This window comes from Candoia aspera, chromosome 1 (genome assembly GCF_035149785.1).
Source record: "Candoia aspera isolate rCanAsp1 chromosome 1, rCanAsp1.hap2, whole genome shotgun sequence".
NCBI classification, from domain to species: Eukaryota; Metazoa; Chordata; class Lepidosauria; order Squamata; family Boidae; genus Candoia; species Candoia aspera.
In genome coordinates this window covers 39,484,895-39,508,383 of record NC_086153.1, presented here as the reverse complement: position 1 = coordinate 39,508,383, position 23,489 = coordinate 39,484,895, and the positions used below count along the sequence as shown (strand labels likewise).

The following is a 23,489-nucleotide window of genomic DNA, read 5'->3' as shown; positions in this document are numbered from 1 at the left end:
TAGTAACAATATGGAGTTATATTCAATTATATTTAACCATAAGAATATCAAAGAAATATATGAACTCTAACTTCATCAGTATCATCAGTGATCTTCAACATTCCTTCATTAATTCAACTTCACTGTCTATTACTGTTGTCAAAAACTATAGGCTATAATATCTAAACAGCTCTATCACAATATATAAAGTACATATAAAATAGATTGCTTAAGAGTGAGGGCCATTTCCTAATTTTACTTGTTTATTATATTTTTTACTGCTGGATTCCAAAGTGATTCTGGCAATTCACATAATAAAACCATAAAACAAAGTAAAAACCTACAGTATGATCAAAAAGAAAGACAAATCAATAATACTATAGGCACAGGGGGGAATCATTCATTGCATTCAATCTAAAGAACCTCTAGAAAGCACTGTCTTTGAATTTACACTCATACGAACAATGCTGCAGAGCAAAATACAATATGCCACAGCAGACTAGGGACATTAGGACTGAGATCTGGCTACGCTACCCTATATAGATCAGTGTTTCTCAACCTTGGCAGCTTTAAGATGTGGGGACTTCAGCTCCCAGAATTCCCTAGCCAGCTATGCTCCTGGGGGATTCTGGGAATTGAAGTCCACACATCTTCAAGCTGCCAAGGTTGAGAAACACTGCTATGGATATTACATCTAGTGTAAAGGTAGCACAAAGGCTGTTTTCATAATTTAACAGCTACCTTATTTCAAAGGTTTCTGCCATTCCATCCAGCATGCCCACACTGCCGCCCTATAATTTAAACTAATCACACCTGCTTTATTTTAATGCATTTCTTGTCTTCTTTCATGGGTTATTCTTGTACCTACTTGCCCTTGGCATCTCTTTTGAGGAATAGCTTAATATTTAAGTACTTTAGAAATGTCATGTGTTCAGCTCCATGGCACATTATCTGTATTTCCAGCAAATACAGATAATAAGTCCTAAAGCATAGAGACAGCAATTAACACTTTCTTAAACAAATGTTCTGTGTGCTTGATGGACAAAATTCACTCTCAGGGAAACTTGTTCTATAGGCCACATGCATTTAATTAGTTTCAGACATACTGTTGTTGTACTATATGATCTCTTCTACTCAATAAGGCCAACATTTTAATCCATCAGATCCCTGGATTTTATTTAGTTTCCGCTGAGGTCTATGACATTTGATTTCAATAGGACGAAGTTCTACAAATCTCTAATTCCAACCTGCTTTAATGTTCTTTCCACAAATTTAACATAATCCTTAATACAAACTGTAGTCTATTACCCATCTTTGTCATATTATAAAATAGTTTTGTTAAATAGTCTGAAATTATTCTTATTATTGCTCACTTGATATCCATATAGCCTTTATGAAACAGATGTATTACATACACTTCTATACATACAGATAGAAGGACATTTAAAAAAAACCCCAAAGACAATATATTTCCTCAACCAAAAGAGCTGCAAGAGGATACTGAACTTCATCTCATTCTCTGAATTAAGGGGTAGTGGGTTGATGTAATCATAACACTGCCTGCAGTTCCAGAGGTAACAATGTACTAAATGGCTATGACAGGCAAGGAAGGAATATAATGTTATGGAAGCAGCAGTCCTAAAATGAGATATCATAGTCTCTGAATGGATAAATAATAATATTTGTAAGTCAAGAAGCATCATGAATTTATACTCTATACTCTAAAATACTCAAAATCACTAATACATTATTAAAATTAATTAGATGTTAGCTGACCTTATAAATTTATAAACTCAATTGAAGGAAGCAGGCTTTGCTTTTCTCTCAAATATCAATTATAGGCTAAAGCCAAGATTTAAATATTTTGTTTCATTTCAGAAGAAAATTAATAAAAATTGACAGAAGTATATAAAGATGCAGAAATTAGTGAACAAAAATAAAAATTTGCATTTACATCAGTAATTTGAAAGCCAGTATCATGACCGAAATGTTGGGATTATAAGGATTTTCTGGGACAGGATGTTCAATGAAGTAATTGTCTGGTTTGGGCATTTGTTGTGAGAACCTGGCTGCTATAGTTTGTAATGGTTTATCATTTTATGGCTTATAGCATTTTGCTACCTAATAGCAATTTATTCCATACACTATACTTAAACATACTATGAAAACTCAGTCAGCTGAGACTAATTTACCAGAACATGGGTAAAAACAAACCATAGCTTAGCAGAATGTATGAACCCAGTTTATGATTGAAATCTAATTTCCCTCAAAATGCCTTCCTTTTCAACCCACAAAATACTTCATTTGCCCTCAATAAGGTTACTTATTAAGGTGAATTCTTGAAATCCAAATAATCTACTGATGAAAAATCTTTAAAAATTTAAATATAACATGCATTCACAAAAACCTTCATAGAAATGTCAATACAGTATCGGTTTAAATTTCACAACATCTTCCACTGTATCTAGTGAGTAAATATTTCACACTGAAATCAAAGATATATTAGGACATGAAACTTTAAGAGTATATTAAACATTAAACACAACAGGAAACCATGTTCTTTTGTATCATTATTTAGGATATACTGGTAGAAAGCATTCCTCATTGATAAAGAATTAAAAATAATCTTGACTACTAGAATCCAACATTTTGACACGTGTACCAACAATGCAAATTTCTCTGAGCAGTAGCACAATATATGATAATAAAGTTTTATCGCTCCTTAGAGGACAGAATTAACAATATTAAGAGTTTATTTGCCTTATCTTGCATACTATAGGACCTAAGTACTGCACCAGATAATTCTTTAACATGTGAAGCAGCTCTCAGTTAAGTTGATTATCTCCAAGATCAAAACTGCTGCAAGGCCTTCCTCTGATAAGAATCAAGAATATTAAGAATCAAGAAACTGCATAGAGCAAAGGCAATTCAGATACACAACATGCCAGCTACTTATCTGGCATAATACCCCCTATCTATGTGAGTAAAATATTCCAAGATTTCACTCATATTCAAATTCACAATCTTCTGTCAACATTAGATCACAAATGTGCCAAAAATTTCATTACCTTCATAAATATAATACTAACCCAACATAATATAACTAATTTTTACTTCTAATTAATCAATGGGAGGCTTTACTGAAGGCTGAATTAAAGAAATCTCCTCTACTCTCCTCTGCAAAGGTTTAAACAAAGAAGTCCATTAATTAATCATGCAAAGTTTCTCATCCAAGACAATTTGATTCCACCATATATGGATCTATGTTAATTTAATTCCAGGATATATTCTCAAATTAAGCATGCATCATGAAGATTTAAGTTACACCAAAAGTTGTCACAACTGCTTTAGTAGCTTAAATTTATTAATGGCAGTGGTTTAGAACAAGACATAGGCAAAAGTTCAGAATCCTGAGAACTCTTACTAAGGAAAATGCATCCAATACAGCTGCAATTTTAACTCAAAATTGTTTGTAAAAGAACACATACAGGCTTGTCCAGTAACAAAGATTACTTTATGTAACCTTATAATTATTTATCAAGACCACTCAGAAGCAGCAGCAGCAGAAAGATTATCAGAATCAAGAAAAGAATCTTAAATTTCTCTGAAGACACCACTAGAGCTTGATTATTAAAAAGAAAGGCACTGCATGTATTTTACTCATTCTTCCAGCCACCCCTTTCTCGCCCTTCTTGGAGCAGTTTCAAGCCAGCACGTTAGAGTGAGCTAGAAGAAATGTTGCCTGCCTGCCAGCTTGAGAAAGATCCCGCTGTTCAGTCTGAATGGCACCGAGCAATTGCTGGGCTTGGTCTAACGAAACAGGGGAGGAGAAAAGCGGGAGACGTTAACTGTTGTGGCAGCGGCGGCGGCCAACGATGGAAAGAAATCATTTATGGACGCAAAGGGGCTTGATTGGGTCTTGGCACCAAATGGCTGCGGGGGGGAGAGCGGGAAAGAGAGACACCGACTCTCGGCATCCACTTCCCAGCTCCCTCAAGCATCTCGAGCGGACACAAAGGAACCCCTTCAAAGGTGGTGGTTACTCGTAATCGTGCTAACGCGATGTTTTTTTTAAACACATCCAGAGCTGCAGAGCTCCTACTTTCTAATGCCGCCCAAAAGAGCAACCCAAGCTCCCTCACGGCCCGCTGGACGACGGTACGCGAGTGCGCCTCAGCCCCTCGAAGAAAATGCATCCACACCCCTCGAGAGGCACAGCAAGGACCGACTTTTTCGTTCTCCCCAAAATTCTCCTCGCACCCCCATCTGCCTCCAGACCGAAGCATAAAACGGGGCTCCCCCGTTCTCCTGACACCGAACAAACTGGAAGGAAAAGAAACCCCGCGCGGGACGCCCGGTTTGGACTCGCAAGGCGGGCGGCCGGGCGGGCGAACAAGCGAGGACGAGCCAAAGGGCCAGTTATGGACTCTTCGCCTCGCACTCACCAAGCAGCAGCAGCAGCAATAGGACTCCCCTCGCCATCTCCGCGGCCATCTCTGCACCGGTCTGGTCTCCTTTTCGGCTGCGCCCGGCCAGCTCCGGCCTTGGCACCAGCTTTCACTCCATGCTGTTCAGAAAAAGCTCCAGAAACCTCTCAGCCCAGGCCGGCCCAGCCGCCTAAGCCAGCCCCTCCCCTCCCCTCCCCTCCCCTCCCGTCCCCTCCCACCCCACCGCACACCCGGGACAAGGTGGAGCTTCCGGCCAGGAGGATCCCGCTCCAGCAAAGGCAGGCCGGAACCTATTTGCCCGACCATGAGCCCCTACTTATTTCCCCTCTCCTCCCCAGTTACCTGTCCTGTTGGCGGGCGACCTCTGCTGACTGGATTTGGCAGGCTCTGAAGACGGGAAACCTGATGCGAGTGTTTTTTTACCTCAAAGGAAAGCTTCCCCGGAATGTCCTAGACCGTCCCAAGAACAGTTGCTTCAGCTTAGTTAATGGTAGATTGCAATCCGATAGAGTAAATTGCAGTACATTTAGTGTTGGAAGGCTCGGTCTAGATTTTCTTCTGTTCATTTCGTCTTAATCTCACTATTTCTAGCAGCTATAGCCTCCCCACCCTCATTATTTATTTACATAGATTTAAAGATTTGAAGAAGCAGGATAGAGTATTGACGCGTTTGAACTTTGGTGTTGGAGAAGATTCCTGAGAATTCCTGGATAGTCAAGAAAAGAGACAAATGGATCACTGAACAAAGCCACAGTTATCACCTGAGGCACTAATGACCAGGCTCAAATTACCTTACTTTGGGCACATTATGTGAAGACCCCTGGAGAAGGCTCTCATGCTGGAAAAGATGGAATGAAAGAGAAGAAGAAAATGACCAGCAGCAAAGGGGATGTATTCAGTTACAGTGGCAATGGATGCACCATGGGAAGACCTGAAGGACCACGTTGGGGACAGATCCTCCTGGAGAAAATCTCTCTGGTCACTAAGAATCATTGCTGACTAATGTTACTGACTTTGACATCAAAGAACTCCATTCTGGGCACATAGTAGATGTATACATGTATGAATGTAGGTATACATGCACACTTTGCTTTCAAGATTCTACTCCATGCAGTTGATGAATTGGACTGCATCTGCAAACATTTATGTCACAATAAATGTGTTAGTTTTTAAGTTGCCACAAGACTTTTTTTTTCTGGATAATTTGTTCCTTATGAATCAATATGCATAAGGATGCCTTCTAGTTGTCACCCTCTAACTCTTTATCTCTTCCCATTAGTTTATTCATGAGGCAGCCTTATTTCTGTTCATTCCAAATTTAGCAGTCTCGTTCAGTGGGTAGGATTATACATCAAACTAAGCCATAATGTGGTTTATCTGGTTTTGGTCTGGCATGTGGTGTGAACCTAACCTTTTGCAGTTTATTCAAAAAGCCATGATTAAATTAATTAAATTAAGCATGTGCAAAATCAATCTGTGATTAGAAAATTATGCGTTTCAACAGTCTTACAAGACTTAATTTTTAATACACCATACGTACCTGAAAAAGTGGTTTTGATAATGGATGCTGAAAACTTTTCTGTGAGGTGATGCAAATAAATGGCTCACTAATGTACATAGATTTTTATGTGACTAAATAAAATTGTAGATTTGTTCTTGTTTGATTATATTACAAGTTAGTTTCAGCCCTTTCTTAGTGACACCATTCTATTACTATCAGAAATATTGAGCAGTCTTTTGAAATAAATATGGACAGAGTTAATTTCAAGGATAGTTTATAAATGTTGCAGGAATATACATTTTTTGAGGGGGAACCCTAATGATAAAACTATTGAGGTTTAATGTCTTGGCAGTTCTAGTTTGGGATTAGCACAAAACAATTATTTTTCTACCACGAGGGAAAAAAAATTGTACACTTATATAGCTTTAACCTGCATGATTGCTTTTGATGGGAAGTTTCAAGATCAGGGAATGTAAATAAATAACCTGTGTGAGAATTATATCAAAGAATGCGAGTTGTATCATAATTGTTTATTCAGTGGCTTAAATAGAATATCAACATGCTTAGGAATAATGCTGCGAAAAACACCAAAATTGGTTTTATATATATGAACCCCTTAGATAACCTTGAGGGAATGCAGATACTTTCAAGTCCAATAGACCCATACTTCACAAGTAACAGATTGAGGAATAATCACTTAAACAAATTGCTGAGACATTGAGTGCTTCCGGATTAAGCTTTCATTAGGGAATCATGCTACCTATTAATTTTATAGAGAGTCCAAAGACAATCTCAGTTTTAATTTTCCTATAACATTTCCAATTCTATGTCTTTTTCATGCCAAGGGAAAAAAAAGGATAAAAACTGTGCAATGACTTCTGATTGGTACTAGAAGCTATTCACATGGAACTAGCTACTTGAGAAAAAAGGGAACTACCCATGTGTAACCACTATTTGAAAAAAACAGACTTTAGGTCTAGTTTTTATAGCAGGGATTAAGGAAAGCAGCTCCTTTGGAGAAGGAAACTACAAGCTCTTGAGGAAGTAATAAAATCATTTTAATTTCCTCTCAATCATCTGATAAGTAATGCTATTAACACTGTCAACAGTTTCTCTAGTCCATACAGTTTTATTCTTCTATAGCAAGGATTCCAAATATTTACAAGCTATTCAACATTAGTAAAGTGTAACTGTTGGTGGGCCAATTTATAGATAGTGTTCTTATGACATGCTATGCCAGGATATCCAGTTAATGAATATGTACCATCTTACCCTACACAGTGTATTTACTGATTGTTCAAATCTGGAACAGATTTGAGATTTATGAAAACTGGAATTTAATCAAGGCATCTGATTATAGTCTGAAATAATTAACTCAGTTGTTTAAAACAGTATTTACAACATTCATGTCACACCTGTATGGTGGATTGTTTAGCCTGCTACATGACATTGCAGTCTCCTGCTCTGAGGACACTTAACAAGAAACTGCTAAAATCATGAAAGGCACTATCCTCCAGGCCCCCAAAAGTTTCCCCCTCTGATCACTTGGGCAGGAACATCAAAGGGCTCTGTGTCCTGTTTCATTTCTTTATTATCTCAAGCTGAGAACAGCAGGACTGGTGACAACCCTATTTCCTTTACAGGCTTGCAAAGAGGGAAGAGGCAATAAAGATTATAACCCTTGTTCGTGTTCTCACAAAATACTTACCATGTAGTAAATGGCCTTTGTTACCCCAGGGAGTTCACATGCTGCTTTGGAAAATTGTAGAATAAAGAGTAATTTGCTTACAAATTTGTAAATTGCTATTTCTTTTTCTGTTATAAAGTGCATATGAACATAGCTTTACTTATTTATTAAATTTACATCTGATGGTGATAGTTAACAGAAGTAGGATACAACTGTGTATTTTAATGTTCCTATCTAAGGATTATCATTCCCTGTTGAAAAGAAGCAACTAGTACCATGTGCAAATTCACATTAACTGTGTAATTATTTTAAATTTGTCATACTGTACCATAAAACTGTAAGCAAAAACAAATTATATAATCAATACGATTATCCAATAAATTAGTGGCTGTTTAATATTTTTTCTATCTTTCTCAAACTGGAAAAATTGAACTTAGTGCTTGTGGAAAGAATCTTTCTGTGGAATGAATGCTCTCTTAGTAGAGGGGAATCAATGCAATATCATCCCAGATTGCTACTAGCTATAAAATATTTGGCTTCTTTTATGTTACTTAGTAGCTAGTAACTATATAATCCTATATAAAAAGGAGAAATGGTTTCTTGATCTCAGAGCAATTGTTGTAAAGGCCCTTCTTGCAAAGGTACACAGAACTAAGGGTGGTCTAAAGCAGGAGTTTTCAGCTCTTTTCAGGCAGAGGAACCTGTTAATTAAAAAAAAAATCCTAGAAACCCTGATCGAAGAGGCCAAGTTGTAGTGATAGAAGATTGGCTATGTGGGAGTGAACTTTTTTTTTTGTCCTTAGTCTCTCACCCAACTGCATCAAGTTCCTATAGAACCTTAGGGCTCCATGGAACACAGTTTGAAGACCTCTGGGCTAAGCAGCCTTCTGCAGTTCAAGTCCTCCAGGTGGTTTATACTGCAACAACCATCAGCCAGTCATCCTGGCCTTACTGCTATATTTGGTAATGATGGGAATTAAAAGCCCAACTTTTAAAGAACTTTTAAGAGTTTCAAAGGCACCTTGGTCAACTCTGTATTTCTTAAGTTCTATTACTTAATTCTTGTTCATATTAGTTCTGTCCTCAGGTATGTCTGCTATGGATTGGAATAATTTCATACACTAAACCAGATCACTGTAATCCTATATAAGCATTCTGTTCTCTATGTTAGGTAATATAATGTAACTTGCTGCTAACAGTTGTTTATTCTTTTGCCTCTCAAGAGACAAATAATTCACTGTGAAAGTCAAAATTTCTTGCAAAAGCTATGTTTTCATTCCAAGGTTTTAATACAATGGGTGATCTTCATTTTTCCCCTTAAGTTACTATTTTAGTAACAGAAGCCATCAGTAATACTTTTTCTTCTACCTTCCCCTGTAATGCTATGTTGAAATAGAGATAAGGGTACAATGCAAGGGTGAAGTTAGAATCAATGCCTCACAAGCCAAATTCTTGATTCCTTGTCCTTCCAGAACACAGGAATTTAGAATTTCACACTAATACGTTGAAAACTAGAAAATTACTGTTGAATCCCTTCACATCTCTTTCCCATAATAAAGAGCAAATTTACAGCTATCCTTAATAAGATCTTATAACGTGTAAATAAGAAATAATGGCACTTTATAGGCTGAACAGGTTTTTTTCCCCTGTGGATTTACTAGATGGTCATATGAAGATGCTGAGTTTCTCCTGATGGTAGTAGCCTTTTAAAATACTCCTAAGTACATAGCTAATCATAGATGGTTAAATACCTACTATATATCATTCTGTTTCCTAGATTTGGTGCTCTGCGCTATGGTTAGGAAACTATCACTGATAGTGGAAATCAAAGCTCTACAGAAAGAAAAGGATGTACAACTCAAACGTTTTAAAAGAATTCTAGTTTAATGGGCTTAAAATAAGATAGAAATAAGTTTAGGATTGCAGCCAGTGAGAAGAGAGGTACAAATGACCTAGAGCCAGAGGACTGTTCACAAATTCAAAGTAATCAGACACATCTTGGACTGGTTTCAGTTATAGCATGAGGTGGATTTATTTCAAATGTTTTAATCCTGCACTTCACTATACAGACTTGTTCCAGCTGCCATTGAATATGTAGTTATACTTAATTGCATCATTATTTTTTTTACTCCTAACTGCTGATCTCAAAATGGTGAAATGAATTATGGGTTTTTCTCCCATATATGTTGTTTGCATGCCACACTGAACCCCAAATTAGTCAAACTCACTTTAGCCTAGTATGTTTTGCAAACCCAATCCTTGTAATTAGTTTATAGTTTAGTAAATCATACGTACCCAAATAATTCCTCCATTAACACTTATCTAAACCCACAAAACTAAAAATGTTGAAGTAATCCACATACTTTACTCATTTAAAATAAACAATCAAACAAATCTTGGATTATTTCATTGTTTCTGCTAAGCATGTTAGCTAATTGCCAATATATCAAAATAATTTAATTCCTTTCTGCATTCTGTATGCATTGTCACATGCAGTACAACCCCATAATGTATCTTGCTGCTCCCTTTATGCGTCTGTAAAATGCTTGGTTTTTTTACTCTGTCTCCTTTTCTGTTCCTGTTAGATCTTTGATTACTCGTCATTTAAACAAAAGCATTTTCTCAGAAGTGCCTGATCAGCCCCTAAAAGACCACTGAGAAGTTAGTATCTATAAAATTGGTAAGCACTGTACTTCTAAAACAGTTTTTTAAAAACTTGAGAGCTTTGCTCTTTTATTATAAATGTCAAAATGATCAAGGGTTCTATTAAATCCATGGTATACAATAGCCAGACAAGCACAGGATACTTTATTATTGAAGATATTCTAGATATTGCTGATTGTAGCTGCACAGTATTAAACCAAATGGAATGAAGGTGATGGAACATCTACTAATTTCTGCAACTGTGAATCTCTGTGTATCTAAAGTCAACATTCTAGTTTCTAAAAAATGTAATACATACCGTTTTACCACTGAGTGAAGTACTGTAAATTGCATTTGAGGGGTTATGGAATGGGAAGTTACACAGATCAGTAGCTACAGTGAACTGATTCTGCCTGTAGGTGAACAGAATGTATAGCACATTTTATCACTCTTGCAGATAGAGTTCGACTATATCTAGTCAGATCTCAACTGATTTCCGCTGGACATATGTAAGAAGTCAAGAAACATTCTGGTGATAATTCAGTATTTTCCAGAAGCACAGTAGTTTAAGAAGGGAAGACAGTCACAGTACTGAAATTAGCTTTCCTGTTTTGAACAAGCATGCTTATCATTTGTTCTTTAGATATCAACTATTCCTGGACTGGTCTTTCAAGAAATGATGCCAAACCATCACCAAAATCAGATGTCACGTAAGTCAATAAAAAGCATCAGAGAGGTTTGAGCTAGATTTTATTTCACATTTGCTCTGTGCCATCATCCTGCTTCAGAGAAGACAGCAATTTCTTGACCATGAAACCAACCAACCAACGCACAATGCAACAATGCTGCCAATTATAACTTGCAAATATATGGCTCACTCAATGAATACTGTGCCATAGGCCTGCTTGATCAAGAAAAGATGGGATGCTTCTAGATAAGGCTTTTATTGTGCAATTACCTTGCTTCATTAAGAGAATAAAAAGGAGTCCATATAATCCCATTTTCCATTGATAAGTGTCCTATATTTTTCCACTGTTGCCTCCATTTATTTTTCTTACTAGAAAAACATCTATTAAGGAGGGAAAGATGAAAGTGGTAGTCAACAGTCTGGAAGCATCCATAGATACAAATCCAGTTGGGGGATAGGTCCCAGAGGGACAGGTGATACCGCTCTTATGAAAAAAGGAGGGTACGTATGCTACGAAAGTGGATTTTCCTGATCTCCTTCAAGGCCATTGTCCCTGGCAAGGGTTTTCTAGAATATACTCAGATTAACTCAGAAGTTACTCCATGTCACCATGAAGGAACAGAGCTGACTAGAAGCATCTCATATACATGGCTAAAAGGGATGGCCTCTTGCACAGAAATGAAATTCTCTCTCTCGAAGTAACTAAAGCTATGACCTGTGTCCCATCCAGCTACAGACTGGCACTTCAAATTCATTTCCAGGTGAATTCAGGACCTTTAAAATACCAGAAGTGGATTGCTGAAGAGTTACAATTCCTGATGCATTTTAACTCAACTGTGCATGGACAAATGTCAATGTCACTGAAACAGATATCCACAGGTTCTTCCAGTGCCAACTCCATCAGGGGACATTAGAAAGCCATACTACCTTTCCATGTTCTTGTTTTTCTCTTAATTCTGAAATCACAGGACGGAACCCAGCTTCTTAGTGTCCCCAAAGAAAAGGAGTGGGTCATCAGTCCTAGAATACGTTGGGAAGTGCATTCATCTCCTTCAGGCTAGAACTGCCATCTAAACTGGATTCAGTGGATTATAATCTTGTCAGAAATTCATGATGCTTTCAGTCTGTTCCCCGGATAAACCATATCTCATTGCAACGATTGGGTACACTAGGGTTCTGGTATGCAGCCACCAAGTATGTTTCATGGAGCACTTTATCTGTAGAGCCCAATAACTCCCAAAGAAAGTGAATCTCTTGCAGGATGGTCTCCTCAGTAGCTGGCCCATAAAACTCCCTTTACAGAAAGTTAACAATAATATAATTACCCATAAACATCTTACGTTTAACATCTTGCTTCCCTCCCATCTACCATCACTCACCTACTCATCCACCTATCTATCAATCAGTGCATAGCTCCTAATCTTTTTTAAAATATGGGAATAACTGGCCTAACAAACAGCCAATTTCTCCACAAGGTCCTTTCCCTTCACCATTATATAAATAGAGGCATTTTTTTTTTACTTAGACATCATCTTACCAGTCAGGCATACTCTTTCTCCTATCTAGAATGAGAGGCATTCATCATTCCTGCTCTACTTAAAAGGCTGTTGGCATGTAAAACATTGGCCAAGTCCATCAGGACCCACCTGGTGATAACCTGAAGTGGTGATCTTTCTAGGATTTGGATTTCTGGGTCCATGGGGAAAGGAGGATTAAGCTGAAATTCCTGAGGAAGATAATAAGCAGTGATGACTTTTTGGACCAATTCAGTACCCTCCTTATTCAGGTGGATCTCACTGATCACTGGCACTGTCATTCCCAGGTGCCGACCTGGATAAAAATACAGGGAGAAATAACAGTTATGAAAGGTAAACCTAGGGAAATCCATTCCTGGTTTTTCCAAACTCCATTAATCCTGGTCATGTAAGCTTCTACGTCTCCCCATTGCACCTGCCAGCATGTACCTAGAGAATTCTCTTTGCAGATATATCTTATAAGTTTCATGAAACCCATTGACATGCTCTGCTCATACTTGGGTTCTCCTTTGGTGATGCATGCCCATTTTCCAGCTGGGTATAGACGTTCCTCATATGTTGTTTCCTCACACTGAATCAAGAAGGAAGAGAAGTGATTTACTGCCAGGGAAAGAAATATCAACAGTGTAACAACATTTATGAGTTTTTAAATCTGGATAATTATATTTTTGGAGTCAAATTTGATGTCTTTATAAGTGATATAAAATTTCTGGAAATGTTGAAGTTATGTGAATAAAAGCTTTTTCACATTTATTAAAAGAAAAAATAGAAATTTGGGGAAATATTTAACTATAAGTAATGCTGATATTCCAGTACACTTTACAAGATTCTATTAATGTAACCTTATAATGAAGTAGAATTAGCCCATCTGGTCGTGCTTCCTGTCTGGACTACCTCACAAGGCTGACATCAATCTTCTAAGTCTGAAAGTACATTTCTCCCCCATCACCTTTACAGCCAAGAAACTAGGGAGGGTCCCTTCTGAGATGTTTGCCATGCCCACATTCCTTTTGCAGGCTAAGTTGCCATATTGAAGTCTGAAGAAACCATCAAAGTAATGGTACAACAGAGTTATAGTTTTGACCTTAGACTCAAGACATTCACATTTTTAGAAAAAGAACAGAAGATAATAGGAAAAGGCCAACAGGATCATCGCATAGAAGTTTTGCCTTTAAATGTCATCTAATCAGATTTATTTTCTGAGCTATCATGACTATCAGCAGTTCCTGTTTTTTTCTAAGACTTCACTTTTATCCTCTTGATAGACATTTGATTTTATCCTCTTGATAGACATTTGATTCTGAAAACCAAAGGTTTGTTCATATTGAGACAAGATTTTTACTCTTACATCTACAAATATAATTTTTTGTATTTAAATAGTTCCTTTGATAAAACAATGTTCTCTCTCAGAACCCTGGAAGCACACCTTCTCTATAGAAGTGCCTGCCCTCTGGAATGAGGTTCCCCCCAGATCTGGATGGCCCCCCCTCTGCTGTTGTTTAGAAGAGCTGTGAAGATCTGGCTCTTCACCTAGGCCTTCGGCGAGGGAGAGTGATACCCTCATTTCATTGTGCTTGCCATCTTTTATCTTTATCTTTTATTGATTTTATTCTACTTTCTTTGTTTGACTGTTGTGAGCCACCCAAAGTCATTGAGAATTGGGAAGCCTGCAACTTTAATAAATTATTATTATCAGAAATAGAAGAAAAAATATAGATAAAGCAAGATATAAAAACATTTACAAGCACTGTAAAATTGACAAGAAAAAAATTGAAATGACATTGATATAAATCTACATGTTAAAGTATCTTGTATCAAGTTAAAAGTTGAAATCAGCGTTAAAATAAATACTAGAATCAGATTATTAAACAGTAATTGGCAGCTTTAATCAGTATAATCTTTTTTACTCTTTCATTTATTAGTCCTCTATGCAAAGCTTTCCTAACCCAAGTCATTAGGAAAACCGGGGGGGGGGGGGTTGAGAGCAATAAATGATATCAAAATATGAGCACTTTGTCTTATTGAATACATGATTCTATAAGAAAATATTTCATTGTAGTTTAACTCCTTCCAATCTCTTCATTTTCTTCAGGAGAAACAAAACAAAAAGGGATAAAAGAAAAACACATTTATGCATTAGTTTACTATATTGCTAGTCTAACAAATGCCAGTCTTATAGCTGATGCCGAAGTTTGAAGACTGGAGTAATGGACATTCAAGATCAATTTAGATGAAATGACAACTATTATTTGATCCTGGTTTGGAATTCTGTCTGAAGCAAACTATAATCTGAGCAAACCACAACTTGCTGCAAAGTTGACAGCTAATCTCAAGATATAAATGTCTGTTTTTGACTTCTTCTACTGGCCTGCAAATGAATGGAAAGAAGAAACAGTAAAACCTTGAGGGTCACCACTGCTCATTCTCATAATAATCAGAGCTGGTTTATTACATCTGCACTGAACTGAAAGACTAAACCAAGGATATTAGAAAATACTCTTAAAGTCCCAACATGCTAAACTTTGTGCCAGAAATCCAAATTAGACTTTGTGAAATAGGTATCATTTCTTCACTAAAAATTAATATTTATCTTAGCAATTCAACACCATATATATACTGTCCTTAGAAAAAGCAGAAACAAACAACAAAACCCCCATGCAAATACTATAAATCTACAAATCTAAACCTACTGCGTGCCAAGCATCTAGAAGTAGAGACGACTTTTTAATTTTTCATTATTCCATTAAAAAAAAAATCTAAGTTTCCGAGGAAGACATGGTTGTCAGCAATCTACACTGACCCTGGTCCAGAAGAATCCCAAAAGGCACTGCATGTTCTTTATATAAATGAGCAGAAACAAAGTTAACACAGGCTAAAAATACATTTTAAGAACATCCCCATCACTAAAACTGAAGAGGTAAACAGAGTAAAAAAAAAGGATTGCTGGGAAAGGGTATAATGCAGCTCCTACCCACCATCCTTTGGGCTACAGCCTTAATAAATCTTTTCTATTGGCCAAGCTGCCTGACAGGATTTGGAAGATATTAGGCTGCCTTACCCTGGAATAATCTGTATGGTGGGCAATTGAGGCTGCAATCCTGTACAGTTTTACTGAAGATGATGAGGTTTACTTTTGAGTAGAGATGTAATAGGCTTCATCCGCAATATCACATCCAAAGGACAAATTTGGTAGAAACTTAATGATGGATAAAACTATAGTTTGGGCGAAATCATGGATACTTAACAGAACCAGGAACATTGCACAATTTTATTCTGTCTACAGTTCTTCAATCCATCACAAAAATATGACAATCAACTATATACATATATTACATTATTCAAGAACAGCACTCTATGCCTGTTAGGCAATAAACATTTACATGAATATGAGTGCTCACTTTCTCATGCTGTGATAAAATAGTGTAGGGCACAGGCTCTCGCATGTGGCTATGGCGAGTAATCTGCACTATTGGACCTGCCATGTCTATTGAAACAGAGTAAATTGGGAAAAGTTAACTTTAAAGATGAAAACATTTGTAGAGATCTGCATTTCTAAATAAACTTTTACTTAAAATGCTTTTCATTTATTGTGGATAGCCCACTGTGAAAAGTAGTGCACAGGTGGCCTTCTGTATTTGAGGGGTTTCAGCTTCCAACCATGCATAACAAAGGTGTGGTTGAGACCTTGAGTCTATCCGAATTGGAGGTGATGGGGGTGGTGTTAGGTTCTGGAGACAAAAAAATTGCTAAAAATAGGGGGGAGTAGAAATAAGGATGCTGGACTTCGGTCATCTCAGATTATCCACTCTTCTTTACCCCAGTGCTGGAGTTAGCAACAGCAAAAGTCAAAATAAAGAAACATTGGAGTTCCTTTGTTCCATCCTAGAGTTCACAGCACTCTATTTCTCTTCAGTCTCTGGTCTGCAGCAGCAAAAAATCAAAATCCTTTCCCTTTTCAAAGTCATAAAAATTAGTAGTAGTAAAGTAGCAATTTTTAGTGTTTAGTTCACAGTGTTTAGTGCTTACAGCTAAGCACAATACAGGTAAATAAGAATACAGTATAAGGCATTTAGTACCAATGTTGTTTTCTGATGATGACTCCACAGATATACTGATAGGTATAACTACGATTTTAAAGTAGCTGACTTAATCCTGCTTTATAGGGTTGCAAAGCAGCCTGCATTTGCCTTTTGAACTGCTGTTGTACTCATCAGAGAACCAAATGCAAACACTCTGCCACCAAGACATTCCCCAGCTGCACGATCTCAGACAGCAACTTGCTGTTGAAGGGGAAGATCTCTTCCAATTCTTCCTCCATCAGCTCCCCCTGCTGGGATTGAGGGAATCCTTCCACCTCATGTGACTTGGAAGTCTTCCAGACCCTCTCTATGAACAGTGCATGCAAAGTTGGGGATCCACTGCAGTTTATCAGTTATTGAGGAAACCACCACAGCAGATGAAGAAATGACTACCTACAATGCAGTATGCAATACTGGAGTTCCTCCAGCATTTGCTGATGTAAAGAGATGAGATTACTGGGTTTTTTTAAATAATTTAACAGATTGTAGTGAGATGAACTAACAAAAATTAGTGGTAATATGATTAAAAATATTTATAATTAAAATGAAAGGAGGAAAAAAGAAAAAGGTAAGACCCATATAGCATATTGTATTAATATACCATTAGCTCAGTCCTATAACATACAGAAACATAAACTACTGAGATCTTTTCATTTTTACAATATAAAGATATTTCAAAAATCAACAAAAAACACATCTTTTTAATCTTTAAACGTGAAACCAAAAGAGAGGTATAGCAGAATAGGATCAAATCATATACTGTAAGTCAGAGAACCCTCAAATTTTTACAGCACCAAAATCTGGTATTTATTTTTATCCCACCTTTTTTTTATATAAATAACTCAAGGCAGTGAACATACCTAATACTCCTTCCTCCTCCGATTTTCCCCACAACAACAACCCTGTGACGTGGGTCCCTTTTAAACATTTGGGGAGGGCGTCCAATAATCGTGGAAGATTGTTTGATGAGTTCATTTCATCCCTAGATCATAATAAATATATTTAACATTTCTGAAAGCTTGGGCTCACTTCCATGAGATCTTGTACCATCCTGAAGGTGTGGCAAATGTAGTATGACTTGAAAGTTGCTATCACCTTGGTCCATCAGTTAGATCAAGGTGGTGGTGCTGGGCAGCAAAATAGTGATTTCAAGATATGAGTATGAACTGCATTGTCTCAGGATGGCGAGCAGTGTAATTGAGCAGCAGCAGGACACTGAAGACCAGATGCTCAGAGGCAAAATATCACTGCAGCTCATGTAGAATCCAACGTATCTATACTTCATATACTTCCTGCAGAAACTCAGGTTAGAGAAAAGCATAGGATTGCCTCTCCAGAATACAGAAAACTGGTTTTTCTTCTTTTTCATAGCATGAAGGATCTATGAAGGTACAGAAGCATGGCTTTGGTAACATGACAGTTTCATTGCAGCATTGCCACATTCCAGGCTTTCTTGAAACCCAAAACATTCCTGATTTAAGGAGCAGTATTGCATCCATTTCCAGAACCAGTCTATCTCATCAACACTGCACCTACTTAAGCCCATACCCTTCAGACTCAATTAGAACTCTGCTGGATATTTTTGTGCTACCGTGTGGCTTACCAGTGCTACTTCCCCTACCAGTTTGATATTGCGGAGGACACAGTGGTGTCTGAGTCTTTGAAATTAGGTCTTACTGGCCTAGTAACCACATTCAGCACCTTCTGCTGCAAACTATCTACAAAGCTGTAGCATGTTCTTCCAGATTACTGGTCTACTTAGTGGAACCTTCTTCAAGGCTTGGTTCTATACCAACAGGCTAAGAACCTTTTCCATATAATCCATTTAGGGATCACTTGCAATACCACCTTGACACTCTTGAGATGTCCTGAATACTACACTTGCACAGATATTGGCTTTTCTTTTCTTTATGGACCTGACAAACTCACTGGGACTTTTCAAGGGCTATTCCTATTTTGTGGAATTCCTTAAAGCTCAATGTTTGTGTTTTCAGGTTTAATGTTAATGCTTGGTTTTTCCCAAGTCTATTTTTGATTTTGTAATTTTGTAATACCTTTGGATTAATTATACATTATTGATCATGGCTTTAAATGAATGTATTTTAATTGTGTTATTTACTATTTTTGTTAGTTATTCTGGGTATCTTTTAGTAGTGATTGGGATAAAACACTGTAAATAAATAAATTTAAATCAATATCAAATCTTTTAAACAAATTGACTTTGCCCTGTAGATGAAAAAGTTCTACCCCCTCTCTACTTTGCAAGTACAGTATATCAATATGCAGATAATAAAAAGTTAGATGCAATTTTTTGCCTTGAGGAAGCATCACTTGATGAGTGTTGGCTACTGTTTCCCACAGAGAAAACAGCCTATTTTGTTCCGTTTCATCTTGTTCTTGTTCTTCATCCTGGACCTCATAATCCATTTCATTTAGTTCTTCAAGTGTAATACAAGCCATCTTCAGTCAAGCCAACATCTCAGCTTCTGCAAAAAAAACACAGTATAAATTATATTCCATGAGTTGTTCATGATAGCAGAATAATGGTTCCATATCATCTGTAGAAGAAACACAGTATGGAAGGCCACCTCTTCCTTGCCTGTGATTGTGACATTTCAAGGTGCTATGATGGTATTGGAAAACAGAGATTAATACAGAAACACTTTTTAAAAAACAGAAGAGAAACTACTGTAAATGTCATACTGTAGGAAAGCTAAGGCACATAGGATAAATGAATGTCTTCAAAATCTTAGGAACCCAGACAGCCTTCTATTCAATCTTCTGGTTTAACTTAAACACAAAATAAGCGAAAGATATCATGTGCCTCCTCCATTTTCTAGGCACCATCCTGTTCAACATATTTATAAATGATTTCAATGAGGGATTAGAAAATATATTATCTAATTTGCAGATGATACAATGATAAGAGAGAATAGCAACCTTTGAGGATACTTTCAAAATTCAGGTGGTTCTTGTCAAACTACAACAATGGGCACAAGCCACAAGATGAATTTCAACAAGGACAAAGTCCTGCATTTGATTTGGAAAAATCAAGGGTGTGAGTATATAATCCAGGGATCCTACTGGACAGCAATACATGCAGAAAGGATGTGTGTCCCACTGGATCACAAACAGAACATGAACCAAACCACAAAACCACATACAATCTCAGGCTACATAAACAAAAGTATAGTATCAAAATCAAGAGAAATCACTGCTTTGCTCTATTCTGCATTGGCCAGACTGCACCTAAAATATTGTTCTTAACACTGCATTTTAGGAAGGACACTGACCAACTGGTGTGTGTCCAGAGGAAAACAACCACGGTATAGGGGGCCTGCAAGGAACGCCCTTCCCGCTGAGATCCAGCAGGCCTCTAACCTACCAAAAAACTTTGAAGACCTGGCATTTCCCACAAGCATTGGGGTAGTGTGAGGCTGGAGCACAGTAAAGTAGCTTGTGGATGTGTGGAGATGTGTTGTGTTGGGGATGCCAGGAGTTTCTGTGTTGGTTTTTATGCTTTTATATGTTGGTTTATATTGTTGTTTGTGAGAATAAATGTTGCATACTATGGGCAGCAATATAAATATTTTAAATGTGTAAGAGAAAGCTCTTAAACCCCGCTTAATCCTGGGCCTGGAGTTGATATATCAATGTATTATTGTATTTCTGGGGGCCCTATTTTGTTTTATTTTTGTTGTTTGTAAGATTGTTTTAGTCTGGGCTGCCTGTTTAGTTTAACGTTTTATCTGTTTTTATTGATTTTCCAGTTTTGTATGCGGCCAGAGGCCATTGGAGTTGGATAGCTAATAAACAGGAAGGAAGGAAGGAAGGAAGGAAGGAAGGAAGGAAGGAAGGAAGGAAGGAAGGAAGGAAGGAAGGAAGGAAGGAAGGAAGCTGATGGTTGAGGCACTGGGTAAATTTAGCCTGGAAAAGACAAGTGTGGAAACATGATAACTGTTTTCCAAGTGTCTGAGGGGCTATAATGTAGAAGACAGGACAAGAAACAGGTAGTTAGTTTGGTTGGATATCATGGAAAAAACTGTAACAGTAAGAGCTGTTCAACAATGGAAATTATTGCTTTGGTTGCTGAAGATGTTTAAACAAAGGTTGAACAGCCACTGTTGGGGATGCTGTAGTACTGGAATCCTGCACTGAGCGAAGGTCAGACTAGATGATCTCCAAATCATCTTTCACCCTTTCATTCTAGAATTATATGATTTTTCATGTGGTTGTGAAACATTTCTCATTGTTATACTTATATTCTGCCTTCCTCCATGAAATTAGTGCACACAAGTCTTGCCACCCTATTTCATCTCTGGTGAGATAATGACTGATCCAAAGTCATTTAATGAGCTTTACCATCAACTGTGAATTTCAACCTGGGCCTCCTAGTCCAACACCATCTATTTTAATATGTGTGTCTGTGTCTGTGTGTGTATAAATTCCCTTCTCACCCCTATGGGTGGTATGTGTCTTCCTCAACCTTGGGTCCTCTACCAGAGGCCTGCGAGTTTGAGGGTTCTGTGCAGTATCTTAGCTGTTCCTAGCACTGCACTCTTCTGGACAGAGAGCTCTGATGTTGTTCCTGGGACCTGCTAGAGCCACTCTCCCAGTTTAGGAGTCACAGCCTTAAGAGAATATAAGCTGCAGAATGAATGAATGAATGAAAAATATGTATATATGCATATATGATAAATACATAAAATGCATGCAGATTGGAGATACTATAATACAATTACTTTTTAAATATAATCTGTCAATATATAAATAAAATCTGTCAACACATAATAAACCAGCAGTATTCATGAATTGGTTAGGAACATAAGAGTTTTGTTGGATCTAGTCCAATTAATTCTTGCCACACAAAGGCTAGCCAGATTTCTCTGGCAAGTTGATGAGCAAAACATTTTATTTATTTATTTATTTTTATCCTGCCTTTGTTATTTTTATAAATAACTCAAGGCGGTGAACAGACCTAATACTCCTTCCTCTTCCTATTTTCCCAGGTGAGTTTGGCTGAGAGAGAGTGACTGGCCCAAGGTCACCCAGCCGGCTTTCATGCCTAAGACAGGACTAGAATTCACAGTCTCCTGGTTTCTAGCCCTGCACCTTAACCACTAGACCAAACTGGCATGAAGGCAATAGCTATGATAAGCTGTTGTGCCATAGAAATGATTTTCAGAGAAAAGTTGCATTTGATCCTGAAACTATATTTACTCATCATGAGCATTATCTCTTGTGCATTATTTTAAACCCCTCAGAATTATTACAGCACACGTATGATTACTATCATCTTGTCATTCACTTCCTTTGGGGAACAATTTATTGCTAATTCATATCAAAGTAATGTTTTTAGGCTCAACTTTAGCAAAGATCTTAGAAGAACCTCCCTTTGAAATTTCCTATGTCATATTACTTTCTGTTGTTTCCTATCGTACTGACCTAAGAATAGATAAACATTTTATTGTTGACTGTTTAAGATAATTTCCAAAAGAATTGTATAAAAAATATTTTTATATAAACAACAAGTTTTGGACATTAGGAAGACTTTCAAAAAATTCTACCATAGTGAAATAGAGCTTCATAATTATATAGGGTTATTCTCAATGTGATATATTCATCAGTGATATTTTAATTATAATTACTACCAACTATCAATTTGCCTTTTACAGTTCATTTTTATATGCACTCTTAGAATATTGGCGAATATCACGGCGGCAACGTTGTGCAAGATAAAAACAGGTACCTTTTTCCTTTTAATTGGTTACCTCCTGTGTAACAGTTTCAACAGGTAAAAGGCTAGCAGACTGAGTGATGGGGAAGCTGCGCCTTATGGATTTGCTCCTGCCGGTCTGCGCTCACACGCAGAAAAGGGAGGTGTCGGTAAGCGTTTCTTTTAAGCCACGGTTCCTCGACGGAGGCGACAAGACGGACTGTTCCGACAGACAGTACTGCAACGCCAGATGCAGAAGGCGCCTTTAATCGCGGGGCAGGGAGGGGGCCAAGGGAAGGCTTAGAGAGGCACCGGTCGGCCCCCAGAGGACAGATTTGGGCGCGGGCACGGCGAGATACTGACGCAGAGACGACTCTGAGGAAAGCCAACACCTCTAGAAAGCGCCTCGGGGGACCTGGGAGTTGGGTGCCATGGGGATCCCTGCCAAGGACGAGGGCTACGGCCGACCAGGAAGAGGAACCTGACATCATTCAGCACAGAGGCCCCGCCCCGGCCCCGGCCCCGCTCAAGGAGGGAGCGCGCCCAGCGTCCAAGAGAAGAGGAGACGGCGTCGGGGTTCCGCTCTTCTACTGGGATAGGGAAAAGAGGAGGAAGGGACGGTTACCTGGCACTTCCGGCGCCTTTTCTGATCCGGAATGGATTCCACCTGCGTCGGCGGAGAGGGAAGGAAATAGGGTCGGAAGACCAAGGAGGACACGCTCGAAACGGGCGGGGGCGCGCGCCCGATGCCGTCACGCCCGGGTGGATTGAAGCTCCGGGCTTCCGCCTGTTCCTTTTGTTTCGGGCGGTGCGGCTCGTTGTGGTTGTGATGGAAATCTCCGAGGGCAGGGGCAGGCTCGTGAAATAGGAATCGTGGCCAGAAGGGCAGCCGTTTTAATTTCTTGCATCAAAAACGACGAAGAATTTAAGGAATTACTGGAACGCAGTGTGTTCTGGATTCCTTTGGGTTGCAGTGTTGTCAAGTAAACACAGAATCTAAAATATAAAGTGCAGTGGGGAAAAAGAGCGGCGTGTTTTTTTAAACGGATTTCCTCCTATAATTTTCAGAGGGTGCTTCAGAGCAGGCAGTAAAATCAAATGGATCTGTAGCTGCTAAAAAAGACTTCGGCAGCTACACTTCTACCCCGTCCTACAAAAACGTTAATATAGCTGCTTAGTTTGTGGTGCTTTGAATATTCTCTATTTTATTGTA

General features: G+C 38.1%; 2 protein-coding genes across 3 annotated transcripts in view; both read right to left on the bottom strand.

The window, feature by feature from the left end:
* The window catches only part of PTK7 (protein tyrosine kinase 7 (inactive)), a 106,214-nt gene extending 101,630 nt beyond the window's left edge, over positions 1-4,584 (bottom strand). Inside the window, exon 1 of the mRNA XM_063302399.1 lies at positions 4,425-4,584. Coding sequence (XP_063158469.1) covers positions 4,425-4,473 — 49 coding nt within the window. The 5' untranslated portion in view covers positions 4,474-4,584. The remainder of the gene's footprint in view (positions 1-4,424) is intronic.
* Positions 4,585-10,991: 6,407 nt separating this feature from the next.
* On the bottom strand, positions 10,992-22,947 carry LOC134496669 (heme-binding protein 1-like). 2 transcript variants are annotated; one of them, XM_063302389.1, is made up of 6 exons: positions 22,902-22,947; positions 18,876-19,046; positions 15,880-15,965; positions 12,911-13,052; positions 12,593-12,776; positions 10,992-12,240 (listed from the first exon to the last, which is right to left on the bottom strand). In XM_063302389.1, the coding sequence occupies exons 2-6, from the start codon at positions 19,018-19,020 to the stop codon at positions 12,066-12,068; spliced, it is 732 nt and encodes a 243-aa protein (XP_063158459.1). In that variant the 5' UTR covers positions 19,021-19,046; positions 22,902-22,947; the 3' UTR covers positions 10,992-12,065. The 2 variants fall into 2 exon arrangements, with proteins under 2 accessions (XP_063158459.1, XP_063158452.1); XM_063302382.1 differs by lacking the exon at positions 22,902-22,947 and adding an exon at positions 22,310-22,731.
* Positions 22,948-23,489: the final 542 nt, after the last annotated feature.

Coding starts and splice junctions, on each gene's coding strand:
- LOC134496669 (XM_063302389.1), bottom strand. CDS start 19,020: ATGGCTTGTATTACACTTGAAGAACTAAATGAAATGGATTATGAGGTC. Junction 15,966..18,875: donor TCAAGTGATGCTTCCTCAAG/GCAAAAAATTGC, acceptor CTGTTTCAATAG/ACATGGCAGGTCCAATAGTG. Junction 13,053..15,879: donor TTTTATCACAGCATGAGAAA/GTGAGCACTCAT, acceptor TTCTTGATTCAG/TGTGAGGAAACAACATATGA.